This window comes from Chiloscyllium punctatum, chromosome 20 (assembly GCF_047496795.1).
Source record: "Chiloscyllium punctatum isolate Juve2018m chromosome 20, sChiPun1.3, whole genome shotgun sequence".
NCBI lineage: Eukaryota > Metazoa > Chordata > Chondrichthyes > Orectolobiformes > Hemiscylliidae > Chiloscyllium > Chiloscyllium punctatum.
The window spans coordinates 71,047,380-71,061,512 of record NC_092758.1 but is presented as its reverse complement, the minus strand read 5'-3'; the positions used below and the strand labels follow the sequence as shown (position 1 = coordinate 71,061,512).

At 47.7% G+C, this 14,133-nt stretch overlaps 1 protein-coding gene across 1 annotated transcript in view; it reads left to right on the top strand.

Annotated features, from left to right (window-relative positions):
* LOC140492187 (soluble guanylate cyclase 88E-like) overlaps positions 1 to 14,133 on the top strand; it is a 275,822-nt gene that overhangs the window by 222,916 nt on the left and 38,773 nt on the right. Inside the window, exons 12-13 of the mRNA XM_072591046.1 lie at positions 8,410 to 8,556; positions 11,905 to 12,061. Of these exons, the coding sequence (XP_072447147.1) occupies positions 8,410 to 8,556; positions 11,905 to 12,061 (304 nt within the window). The remainder of the gene's footprint in view (positions 1 to 8,409; positions 8,557 to 11,904; positions 12,062 to 14,133) is intronic.

Sequence of the window (14,133 nt, the reverse complement as noted above, 5' to 3'; positions counted from 1 at the left end):
AGCTCCCCAGATACCCTGTACCATGATATTACCGGGAACGCTGAGCCTGTCCAGATACCCTGTACCCCGAAACTGCTTTGGAATACTGACCCTGCCCAGATACCCTGTACCCTGACACAACCATGGAATACTAAGCCTGGCCAGATACTCTGTCCCCGATACTGCCTGGGAATACTGAGCCTGCCAAGATACCCTGTACCCTGATACTGCCTGGGAATACTAAGCTTTCCCAGATACCCTGTACCCTGTACCCTGACACAACCTTGGAATACTAAGCCTGGCTAGATACTCTGTCCCCGATACTGCCCGGGAATACTGAGCCTACCAAGATACCCTCTACTCTGAGATTGCCCAGGATTAGATTAGATTACTTACTGTGTGGAAACTTGCCCTTCGGACCAACAAGTCCACACCGCCCCGCCGAAGCGTAACCCACCCATACCCCTACATCTACATCTACATCTACCCCTTACCTAACACTACGGGCAATTTAGCATGACCAATTCACCTGACCTGCACATCTTTGGACTGTGGGAGGAAACCGGAGCACCCGGAGGAAACCCACGCAGACACGGGGAGAACGTGCAAACTCCACACAGTCAGTCACCTGAGGCTGGAATTGAACCCGGGTCTCCGGCGCTGTGAGGCAGCAGTGCTAACCACTGTGCCACCGTGCCACCGTGCCGCCCACAGGAACGCTGTGCTCCCCAGATACCCTGTATCCTGATACTGCCTGGGAGTACTGAGCATGCCCAGATACTCTGTACCCTAATACTGCCTGGGAATACTAAGCTTTCCCAGATGCCCTGTACCCTGACACAACCTTGGAATACTAAGCCTGGCTAGATACTCTGTCCCCGATACTGCCCGGGAATACTGAGCCTGCCAAGATACCCTGTACCCTGATACTGCCTGGGAGCACTGAGCCTGTCCAGATACACTGTACCCTGACACTGCCTGGGAGTACTGAGCATGCCCAGATATACTGCACCCTGACACTGCCTAGGGATACTGAGCCTGCTCAGATACCCTGTACCCTGATACTGCCTGGAATACTGAGCATGCCCAGACGCCCTGTACCCTGACACAACCTTGGAATACTAAGCCTGGCTAGATACTCTGTCCCCGATACTGCCTGGGAATACTGAGCCTGTCCAGATACTGTGTACCCTGATACTGCCCTGGGAATGCTGAGCATGCCCAGATACCCTGTACCCTGATACTGCCCTGGAATGCTGAGCATGCCCAGATACCCTGTACCCTGATACTGCCTGGGAATACTGAGCCTGCCCAGATACCCTGTGCCGAGATACTGCCTGGGAATACTGAGCCTGCCCAGATACCCTGTACCCTGATACTGCCTGGGAATACTGAGCCTGCACAGATACTGTGTACCCTGATACTGCCCTGGAATGCTGAGCATGCCCAGATACCCTGTACCCTGATACTGCCTGGGAATACTGAGCCTGCACAGATACTGTGTACCCTGATACTGCCCTGGAATGCTGAGCATGCCCAGATACCCTGTACCCTGATACTGCCTGGGAATACTGAGCCTGCCCAGATACCCTGTGCCGAGATACTGCCTGGGAATACTGAGCCTGCCCAGATACCCTGTACCCTGATACTGCCTGGGAATACTGAGCCTGTCCAGATACTGTGTACCCTGATACTGCCCTGGAATGCTGAGCTGCTCAGATACCCTGTGTCCTGATACTGCATGGGAATACTGAGACTGCCCAAATACCCTGTACCCTGATACTGCCCAGGAATACTGAGGATGCCCAGATTCCCAGTACTCTGATACTGCCTGGGAATAACTGAGCCTGCCCAGATATCCTGTGCCATGATACTGCCTGGGAATACTGAGCATGCCCAGATAGCCTGTACCCTGATATTACCCTGGTATACTGCGCCGGCCCAGATACCCTGTACCCTGATACAGTCCTGAGAATACTGAGATTGCCCAAATACCCTGTACCCTGATACTGTCCTGGGAATAGTGTACGTGCCCAGATACCCTGTACCCTGATACTGCGCTGGGAGTACTGAGCCTGCCCAGATACCCTATACCCTGATACAGTCCTGGGAATACTGAGATTGCCCAAATACCCTGTACCCTGATACTGTCCTGGGAATAGTGCGCGTGCCCAGATACCCTGTACCCTGATACTGCCTGGGAATACTGAGCCTGCCCAGATACCCTGTACCCTGATACTGCCTGGGAATACTGAGCCTGCCCAGATACCCTGTAACCTGATACTGCCTGGGAATGCTGAGCATGCCCAGATACTCTGTACCCTGATACTGCCTGTGAATACTGAGCCTGCCAAGATACCCTGTACCCTGATACTGCCCGAGAATGCTATGCTCCCCAGATACCCTGTACCCTGATACTGCCTGGGAATGCTGAGCCTGCCCAGATACGCTGTACCCTGATACTGCCCGGGAATACTGAGCCTGCCAAGATACCCTGTACCCTGATACTGCCTGGGAATGCTGAGCCTGCCCAGATGCCCTGTACCCTGATACTGCCCGGGAATACTGAGCCTGCCAAGATACCCTGTACCCTGATACTGCCCGGGAAAACTGAGCCTGTCCAGATACCCTGTACCCTGATACTGCTCAGAAATAATGAGCCTGCCCAGATACCCTGTACCCTGATACTGCCCGGGAGTACTGAGAAATGCACAGATACTCTGTACCCTAATACTGCCCGGGAATACTAAACTTTCCCAGATGCCCTGTACCCTGAAACAACCTTGGAATACTAAGCCTGGCCAGATACTCTGTCCCCGATACTGCCCGGGAATACTGAGCCTGCCAAGATACCCTGTACCCTGATACTGCCCAGGAATACTGAGCCTGCCCAGATACCCTGTACCCTGATACTGCCTGGAATACTTAGCTGCCCAGAAACACTGTACCCTGATACTGCCCGGGAATACTGAGCCTGCCCAGAAACCCTGTCCCCAGATACTGCCTGGGATTACTGAGCATGCCCAGATACCCTGTACCATGATACTGCCCGGGAGTACTGAGCATGCCGAGATACTCTGTACCCTAATACTGCCTGGGAATACTAAACTTTCCCAGATGCCCTGTACCCTGAAACAACTTTGGAAGTACTCTGCACTTAAAAATGTATTGCTGGAAAAGTGCAGCAGGTCAGGCAGCATCAAAGGAGCAGGAGCAGTGGTTAGCACTGTTGCCTCACAGCGCCAGAGACCCGGGTTCAATTCCCGCCTCAGGCGACTAACTGTGTGGAGTTTGCACATTCTCCCCATGTCTGCGTGGGTTTCCTCCGGGTGCTCTGGTTTCCTCCCACAGTCCAAAGATGTGCAGGTCAGGTGAATTGGCCATGCTAAATTGCCCGTAGTGTTAGGTAAGGGGTAAATGTAGGGGTATGGGTGGGTTGCGCTTCGGCGGGGCGGTGTGGACTTGTTGGGCCGAAGGGCCTGTTTCCACACTGTAAGTTATCTAATCTAAAAAAAATTTCCAAGAATCGACGTTTAAGGCATAAGCCCTTCTACAGCATCTGCAGTCCTCGCTTTCTCCTTTCAGATACTCTGCACCCTGATACTGCCCTGGAATACTAAGTTTGCTCGGTACTCTGTCCCCGATACTGCCCAGGAATACTGAGCCTGCCAAGATACCCTGTACCGTGATACTGCCTGGGAGTAATGAGCATGCCCAGATGCTCTGTACCCTGATACTGCCCTGGAATACTAAGCTTGCCCAGGTACTCTGTCCCCGATACTGCCCAGGAATACAGAGCCTGCACAGATACCCTGTACCCTGATAATACCCAGGAATACTGAGCCTGCCCAGATACCCTGTACCCTGATACTGCCTGGGAGTAATGAGCATGCCCAGACACCCTGTACCCTGATACAGCCTTGGACTGCTAAGCATGGCCAGGTACTCTGTCCCCGATTCTTCCCGGGAAGACTGAGCCTGCCCAGATACCCTGTACCTTGATACTGCCTGGGAATGCTGAGCCTGCCCAGATACTCTGTACCCTGACACTGCTTGGGAATACTAAGCTTTCCCAGATGCCCTGTACCCTGATACGGCCTAGGAATACTGAGCCTGCCCAGATACCCTGTATCCTGATACTGCCCTGGAATACTGAGCCTGCCAAGATGCCCTGTACCCTGATACTGCCTGGGAATACTGAGCTGCCCAGATACCCTGTACCCTGATAATGCCCAGGAATACTGATCATGCCCAGATACCCTCTACTCTGATACTGCCTGGGAGTGCAGAGCTCCCCAGATACCCTGTACCATGATGTTACCGGGAACGCTGAGCCTGTCCAGATACCCTGTACCCTGATACTGCTCAGAAATACTGAGCCTGCCCAGATACCCTGTACCCTGATAATGCCCGGGAGTACTGAGCATGCCCAGATACCCTGTACCCTGATACTGCCCGGGAATACTAAGCTTTCCCAGATACCCTGTACCCTGACACAACCATGGAATACTAAGCCTGGCCAGATACTCTGTCCCCGATACTGCCTGGGAATACTGAGCCTGCCAAGATACCCTGTACCCTGATATTGCCCAAGAATGCTGTGCTCCCCAGATACCCTGTACCCTGATACTGCCTGGGAGTACTGAGCATGCCCAGATACTCTGTACCCTAATACTGCCTGGGAATACTAAGCTTTCCCAGATGCCCTGTACCCTGACACAACCTTGAAATACTAAGCCTGGCCAGATACTCTGTCCCCGATACTGCTTTGGAATACTGAGCCTGCCCAGATACCCTGTATCCTGATACTGCCTGGGAATGCTGAGCCTGCCCAGATACTCTGTACCCTGACACTGCCTGGGAATACTGAGCCTGCCCAGATACCCTGTACCCTGATACTGCCCGGGAATACTGAGCCTGCCCAGAAACCCTGTCCCCAGATACTGCCTGGGATTACTGAGCATGCCCAGATACCCTGTACCCTGATACTGCCCGGAAGTACTGAGCATGCCCAGATACCTTGTACCCTGATACTGCCTGGGAATACTAAAGTGGCCCAGACACCCTGTACCCTGATACAGCCTTGGACTGCTAAGCATGGCCAGGTACTCTGTCCCCGATTCTTCCCGGGAAGACTGAGCCTGCCCAGATACCCTGTACCTTGATACTGCCCTGGAATACTGAGCCTGCCCAGATACCCTGTATCCTGATACTGCCTGGGAATGCTGAGCCTGCCCAGATACTCTGTACCCTGACACTGCCCGGGAATACTAAGCTTTCCCAGATGCCCTGTACCCTGATACGGCCTGGGAATACTGAGCATGCCCAGATACCATGTACCCTGATACTGCCTGGGAATGCTGAGCTGCCCAGATACCCTGCACTCTGATAATGCCCGGAACATTGAGGCTGTCCGATGCTCTCTACCCTGATACTGCCTGGGAATACTGAGCGTGCCCATGTGCACCTTGTTACTGCCTGTGTATTCCAATACTTCCAGTGTACCTTGATACTGCCTATGTACCTCGATACTTACAGTGTACCCTGATATTGCCCGTATACCCCGATGCTGCCTGTGTACCCCAATACTGCTTGTGTAGCCTGTTACTGCACATGTATCCTGATACTGTCTGTGTACCTTGATACTTCCAGTGCACCCAATACTGCCTGTATAGCCCCATGCTGCCTGTGTACCCCAATACTGCCTGTGTACCCTGATACTGCCCGTACACCCCAATACTGCCCATGTACCCCATACAGCCCATGTACCCAATATTACCCATGTACCCTGAAACTGCCCATGTATCTTGATACTGCCCATGCACCCCAATATGGCCCACATACCCAATATTGGCCACCTACCCTGATATTGCTTGTGTACCCCGATACTGTCTGTGTATCCCAAAATTGTCCTCGTACCCCGATACTGCCAGTGTACCCCAAAATTGCTCATGTACCCCGATACTGCCCGTGCATCCCAATATTGCCTCTGTACCTCAATACTGCCCATGTACCCCAATATTGCCCTAAAGAATTTGATTGCACAGAAGTGGCCATCAGACGATTACATCTATGTTCCCCTTTGTCTCCTCAGTTACCTTCAAATGATCTTCCATGTACCTTTCAAATGGTGTGATTTTTCTGCCTCAACTACCCTCACAGGCAATGCATCCCAGAGCCCCATCAACCTCTGAGTGAAAATGGTTTTGCTCAAATCCCTTTTAAATCTTCTGCCTGTGACCTTAAAATTATGCCCCTTGTTACTGATTCTTTCACTGCTGCTTCCTATCCATGCTGCCCCTTCCTTTCATCATCTTATACCCCTGGATCAGATTCCCTCCTCAGCCTTCTCTGCTCCAAAGAAAACAAGCTGAGCTTATCCAGCCTCTCTTCATAGCTGGAATGCTCCATTCCAGGGCATCGTCCTGGTGAATCTCCTCTGCACCCTCTCCAATGCAATCACATCATTCCCATAAGGTCACTTCGCTTTAGGCAACTGTACAAAGGTTATGTTAATACTGCCTGTGTATCCCAGACTTTGATACTGCCTGGATACCCCTACTGCCCAGGAACGCAAACTGCCCAGATACCCTGTACACCAGTGCAGTTTGAGTACCCCAATTGGCCCCCTGTACCCCAAATCTGTATGGGTGCCCATCGAGGATTCTGTTTCAGTGCACTGTACCTATTCTTCCAGAAATCCCCATACCACCATAAAATTACTGATAAACTGACCAAGTCCTGAAGGACCACTCTGCCAGGTTAGGCTGAAGCAGATGGTGCACAAGTAAGCAACGTACAGGTGGAGGAAACTCCATGAACATACTCTTCCTCAAAGATGGGAGAGCCCAGCACATTAGTGTGAAAGAAAAGGTGGAAGCATCCACAACAATCTTCAACCAGGTGTACGGGGGCACTAACTGAGTTTAACCTCCTCCGTGGGCCTGCAGTAGCACAAATACCAACCTTCAGCCATTTCAATTCGCTCCATATGATTTGAAAAAACAGTTGGAGGCGCTGGAAGCTGCTGAACATATAGACCCTGGTGCTTCAGAGCATGCTGCACTTGACCAAACACTGACATCTGCCCAAAAAATGTGCAATCAGCAGCATCTGCTCAGCAATAACCTGCTCACTGATGTCCAGTTTGGGTTCTGACAGGGCCACTCAGGTACAGCCTAGGGTCAAACATGGACAAAAGAGTTACTTTCCAGAGGAAAGGTGAGAGTGACAGCCCTTGATATCACGGCCCCATTTGACCAAACGTGGCACAAAGGAGCCCTCGCAAAACTGGAATCAATGGAAACCGGGGGACAAACTCTCTGCTGGTTAGAATCATGCCTGGCATATGGGAAGATGGTTGTAGTGTCATTGCAGCTCCAGGACATCTCTGCAGGTGTTCTTTGGGACCAACCAGCTTCAGCTGCTTCATCAATCACCTTCCATTCATCACACGGTTAGAAGTGAAGATGTTTGCTGAGGAATGCACAATAGTCAGCACCATTCACAACTCTTCAGTACATGCCCAAATGCAGCCAGACATGGGGCAAAATCCAGGCTGAGGCTGAATAGTAGCAAGAAACATTTACACCGCACAAATATGTGGTAATGATCACCTCCAACATGTAACCTTAGCCCCGTGACATTCAAGGGCCTTACCATTACTGAATCCCCCATGATCAACATCCATTCACCAGAAACTTAACTGGACTAGCCACAAAAACACAGTGACTACCTACAAGAGCAGGTCAGAGGCGAGGAATACAGCAATGTGTAACTCACCTCCTGACTCTCCAAAGCCTGTCCACCATCTCCAGGGCACAGGTCAAGAACGTGCTGGAACACTCCCCAGTTGCTTGGATGGGTGCAGCTCCAACAATGTTCAAGGTACAAAGAAGCCCAGCTGATTGGCACCACCACTGAGTCAGTAGTGTGAACCTCTTACCTGCATGGATTCACCAAAGCTGCTTATACCTTCCAAACCCTTGACCATAATCATCTAGAAGGACAAAGGGCCACAGACAAAGGGGAACAATACCCCCTGCAGATTCCCATCCAAGTCCCTTACCATCCGTTTCAGAAACATACTGTGGTTCCTTCAGTGATAGTCGATAAAAATCCTGGAACACCCTCCCTAAAAGCACTATGATCCTGCCTGCAATGCATGGAATGCAGCAATTCAAGAAGGCAATTCCTCAGGGAAACTCGAGATGGGCAATAAATGTTGACCAGCTAGAAACACCGCACCTCAAGAATTAATCAATAATAAAAATAATCTGTTCAAAAGCCTGCATCAGAGGCAAATAGAGAGTATTTGAGAGTCAAACAGTGGAAGTTAGAGAGATAGTGAACTGAAAGACAGAGAGTGAGATATGGCTGTCTCAAGGTTCCTGAATGTATTGTCTAATTGTGATGGTTGTCCTTTTGCAGGTATTCCCAGATGTCACTATCCTGTTCAGTGATGTGGTTGGTTTTACTCGGATTTGCAGTCACATCACGCCAATGCAAGTGGTTTCTATGTTGAACACGATGTATACACTGTTTGACACCCTGAGTGAGAAGCACAGAGTCTTCAAGGTTGGTGTTCATAATGGGGGAGCACTGCACAACAATCACATCAACTGCATCATGAAACCACGAAAAATCTTCATTCCAAAACAGCACTCTGCTACTGCAATCCAAAAGCAACTTTCTTTTAAGCAGTTAGGACAGATTCCTGCCTGAGGTCCTGCAATTCATACAATTATGGACCGGACACCCCTAAATCATTATACCCCTCACTTGGTCACAACGAGGTTAACTTAACACAAGACATCCCTTCCCTTGTGGATACCTTTCTTGGTTTCAATGTAACTTATCTTTTAAAAGGAGACAGTATAACCAGGGTGTGGAGGAGTGAGTTTATCAGTTACTAAAAATATGAGGAAAAATAATAATTGGATTCATACAGATTAGAAATGAGAAATGAGGAAACTCATAGCAGTTTTAATGAAGAAAGACGAATCAATCTTTGACTTGTCCATGTGGAATAGAAAGTGAAATATGTGGTCATTACATGAGTGATTTCAGGAGTGCTGACTTTGTCAGTTGAACCATTCATAAATCATTGAATTATACAATCCCTACAGTGTGAAAGCAGGCCATTCAGCCTATTGAGTCTACACTGACCTTCCAACAAGCATTCCCACTTAATCCACCCCCTATAACCCTGCAATTCCCAAAACTAATCCACCTAGCCCAGGTCACTGTTGATCTAGGGTTTTGGCCAAGATGGCCAGATGGAGTTGTCCTGTTTTCTTTTTGACAGTGTTTTAATGACTTGTGACTTGCTTCCAACAATCAATGAGAGAAAGAGACTTTGTCTTTTATCTTCAAACATGTAAGTATCAAGTGGATATTCTTCATCTGTGACCTTCACAGCACACACTAGCTCCATAGAATTGGAACAACATGCAAGCCCTCCCTGCTGCAGTCAGTTTTGAAACTGCTTGTCATGTGTAGTTTTGGAACCGGAGAACAAAACATGTCAAGGTCACAGTAATCTTCTCCCTTGCCTCCTTCAGTATCCTGGGATATATTCATTCATGGATGTTGTTTAAAGCACCTAACATCTCTTTCTTAATATCAACATGCCCTAGAATAGCAACATGCTCCTCTCCAACCTTACCCTCATCCACCTCCTTCTCCTTGGTAAATACTGTTGTATTAAAGTTCTCACTCACTTCCTCTGGCTCCACACATAAATTCCCTCCTTTGTCCTTGAGTGGATATAACCTCTCTATAGCTACCTTCTTGTTCCTGATGTATGTACATCATGGATTGAAATCTTCCAGAATTCCAATTGTCAAGGACATTTCATGGCCCCTTTTACCTGTCCTTGCTTAAGGTCTTTATATTCCTCAAGGACGTTCTCTAATCTCAGCTTGCTAAATCTTACATTTTTTTTTCTTTTTAATTAAACCTTTAATATCTCTTGTCATCTAACATTCCCAAATTTTGCCATCCTTCGCTTTCATCCTCACAGGAAATGCTGGTCTCAATTCTGATTGTCTGGCCTTTAAAAGATACCCACATGTCAGATGTGGATTTACTCTCAAAAAGCCACCCCAATCTAATTTCTTCAGTCCCTGCCTAACACTCTCATAATTAACTTTCAGCCAATGTACACCTCATCTTCTGCCTACAGCCCGGACTCAACATCGAATTCTCCAATATCACATAGCTTCCCTTCTCATCCCCCGACTCCCTTCCTAGCCCCTCCCATTCCTCTGACTGGCCCTTCCAGCTATCAACCAGATTAATTCTGCCCATCGACCAACCAGGTCGTACCCTGTACTCATGTTCACCAATCCCCACCTCACTGTCCCTCCCTCTCCCCAACCAAAACCCTCCTCCACCCCCTTTATCTGCAGTTCCCCTTACACCCACTCCCAGTCCTGAAGAAGGAGTACACCTGAAATTTTGACTTCTCCACCTCCTGATGCTGTTGCCTGCTGTGTTCTTCCTGCTTGTCTACAGCCAAGTTAACACATTCACCCAAGGACCAGTCTTATTCTTATCTATAATTATCACCACTACCCCTAAATGCTCCCTCACTATAATTTTGCTCACCTAGCCAGGCTTATACCCCAAAACAAGATCTATTACAGCCCCTTCCCAGTTGGACTATTTCCATATTATTTCAAGAAACCTTCTTGGGTGCACCGAACAAATTCTGCCTCATCTAAATCCCTGGCAGTAAGGACGTCCCAGTCAATGTTGGGAAATTTTAAATCCCTCACTACAACAAACCCTAAAAACTCTATAGATTTTACGTTTCCCTGATCTGCCTGCATATCCCACTGACTTTTGAGAGGCCTACAGTATAACTCCATCATAGTGAATGCCCCTTTCTTATTCCTAACGTTCAACCAAAGTACTTCGCTGGATGGGTCCTCCATGATGTTATCTCTTTGTATAGCTGTGACCTTCTGTTTAAATGAGTCATGCATCTCCCACACATCTCCCTGGTGACTTTTACATCTCTTTCATTCACGCCTAAAACAAATAAACCTTGGAAGATTAAGATGCCAGACCTGCCCTTCTTTCAACCAGGTTTCACATCGTAGTCCCATATATTAATCCAGGCTCTATCTGTTATACTCCACACATTATAATAAAGACACTTCAGACTGCCAAGCCCATCATGTTCATTACTCTAGTCCTGCCTGTTCACTGACTTGATTGAACCTCTACTGCTCCTCAATCACTCCACTTGCTGACGTACTGCTCTGATTCCCACCCCTTGCCACACCAGTTTAAATTCAACAAGCACCAACAAGTCTCCCTGCAAGTATATTGGTGCCCCCACCTGTTTAGGTGGGGACCAGTAACCGAGTCACTTTCTGTAAAGGAATACCTGAAAGCTCCCCCTTCAAGCTGGGGATAAATTCTGTTCTGTACAGTATTAATGAAAGCATCATCATGACCAATTTATTGGTTGTTAGCTTGTCTCAGTGGATAACACCCTCACCTCCCAGATCATAGACTTAGAATCATAGAGGTCTACAAGTGAAATATTTCCTTCATTTCTACTGTATCCAGACCCCCTTGTAATTTTATAGTCTGCAATTAAATCTCTCCTTAGCCTCTTGTGTTCTGAAGAAAATTAGGTCAGTCTTTCCCAGTCTTTCTCATCACAAAAATTCTCCAGTGCCAGCAACACCCAGGTAAATTTCTATCAAATGCTCTTGAATCCAATCACACCTTTCTGACTGTGGTCTGACTGAAGTTTTATACAGTTTCAGTAGTTCACCCCCCCGCCCCCCCCCCCCCCCCCCCCCATCTGACATACCCTGCACTTACAGATGACACCAGGGGAGAGGATGTATTGGGTCAAGTTCAGAGATTAACGCTCAGGATACGTTTCTAATCCAATGTGTACAGGTTGAGACGATCGGAGATGCATACATGGTTGTTGCAGGAGTCCCAGAAAAAACTAAATATCATGCCCATAACATCTGTGACATGGCTCTAGACATGGTTCGGTCAATAGATCACCTCAAAGATCCATCCACTGGGAATAACATCCAAATCCGTGTTGGTGAGTCCCGCAGTGCAGGGAAAAAAGGATTACTGTGAATTAGGAAGCACTGGTTGGTGGGAGTGGAAAATTGGAAATTATCATAGGAATTGATGGGAATGCGAGAGTGTTGGGAATAATTGGTGGTCAATGGGAGTAGGAAGTGTTGGGAATGATATTTGGGATTGCAAATGCGTGATGGTGGTGGTGATTGGTGGGAGTCAGAATACTGGAAACTATTAGCGGGAATGGGAATATTTTGAGGGACAAGGAATATTGATAATAATACATGGAAGTGCAGATAGTATTTGTGAGCCCAGCCAAAAGGTAGGAATGAGGATAAGAGCTGATATAGAGGGTGTTCGGTGGGAGTGGGAATTTTGATGGAAGTAAGAATTCTTATTGGGGATGAGAAATGCTGAGAATCTTAGGTGACAGTTGGAACGTTTAATAGGAATGGAATGTTGGGATGGATAGGAGGAAGTGAGTTAATTGGTGTGAGTGTGGATAATAGGTGGGCATATGGACAAGAGGTGGTATAGAAACATAGTAAATAAGTGCAGGAGTAGGCCATTCAGCCCTTTGAGCCTGCTCAACCATTCAACATGATCATGGCTGATCATGCAATCTCTGTATGCCATTCCGACCCCCACCCCCTACCCCTTGATCCCTTTAATCACAAGTGCCAAGTCCAGCTCCCTCTTGACTATAACTAATGAACTGGCCCCAACAGCTTCCTGTGGGAGAGAATTTGACAGGTTCACAATTGTCTGAGTGAAGAAATTCTTCCTCATCTCAGGCCTGAATGGCTTACCCCTTATTCTTAAACTGTGACCCCTAGTTCTGGACTTGCCCAACATCGATAACATTCTCCCCACATCTAGCCTGGCCAATCCCATCAGGATTTTATATGTTTCTATGAGGTCCCCCCTCATTCTTCAAAATCCAGTGAGTACAAGCCCAGTTGATCCAATCCTTCTTCATATGTGATGTTGCGGATTGTTTAAACTAATATGGCAGGGAGATGGAACTAATAATGCAGGGAGTGGGAGGGAAGTAAAGTGGGGACGGAAACAAAGGACAGAAAGGGGAAAAAGTGAATGTGGAAGGCAGAGAAACCAGATAAAAATCAAAAAGGGCCACATTTCACAATGATTCTAAAAGGGCAATAAATGTTAAGTAAATAAGCCTGAAGGTTCTGTCTCTCAATGCAAGGAGCATTTGTAATAAGGTGGAAGAATTAACTGTGCTGACAGTTATTAATAGATATGATGTAATTGGGATCACGGAGACCTGGCATCAGGATGACCAAGGATGGGAATTTCATGTCAGGGTTATTCAATTTTGAGGAAAGATGGCAATGGGAGGTGGGGTAGTGTTGCACATTAAGGAGGAGATTAAAACAATAGTAAGGAAAGACATTAGCCTCGACAATGTGGAATCTGTATGGGAGGAGCTGCGGAACACCAAAGGGATGAAGATGGTGGGAATTGTGTACAGACTAGTAAACAGTGATTTTAAGGCATCAAACAAGAAATTAGAGATGTGTACAGTAAGAGTACAGCAGTTATGGGTGACTTCAATCTACATATTGATTGGACTAACCAAATTGGCATCAATGCAATGGAGGAGAATTTTGTGGAATGTATGAGAGTTGGCTTCCTCAACCAATATGACAAGGAACCAACTGGAGAACAAGTCATCCTAGACTGGGTATTGTGTAATGAGAGGGGATTAATTAGCAACCTTGTAGTACAAGATCCTTTAGGGAAGAGAGACCAAAATATGGTAGAATTCTTCATTCAGGTGGAATGCGACACAGTTAAATCTGAGACTAAGGTCCTGAACTTAAAGAAAACTAATTTTGGTGGTATGAGGCATGCATTGGCTGGGATAAACTGGCTAAGGATACTTAACAGATTGGTGGTGGATAGGCAATGGCAGGCATTTATGGAACACATGGATGGACTTCAATAATTGGACATCCCTGTCTGGTGTAAGGTGGCCTAACCATGGCTAACAAGGGATATCAGGAACAGTGGTAAAGCCAAAGAAGAGGCATATAAATTGGCCAGAAAAAGCAGTGAACACAA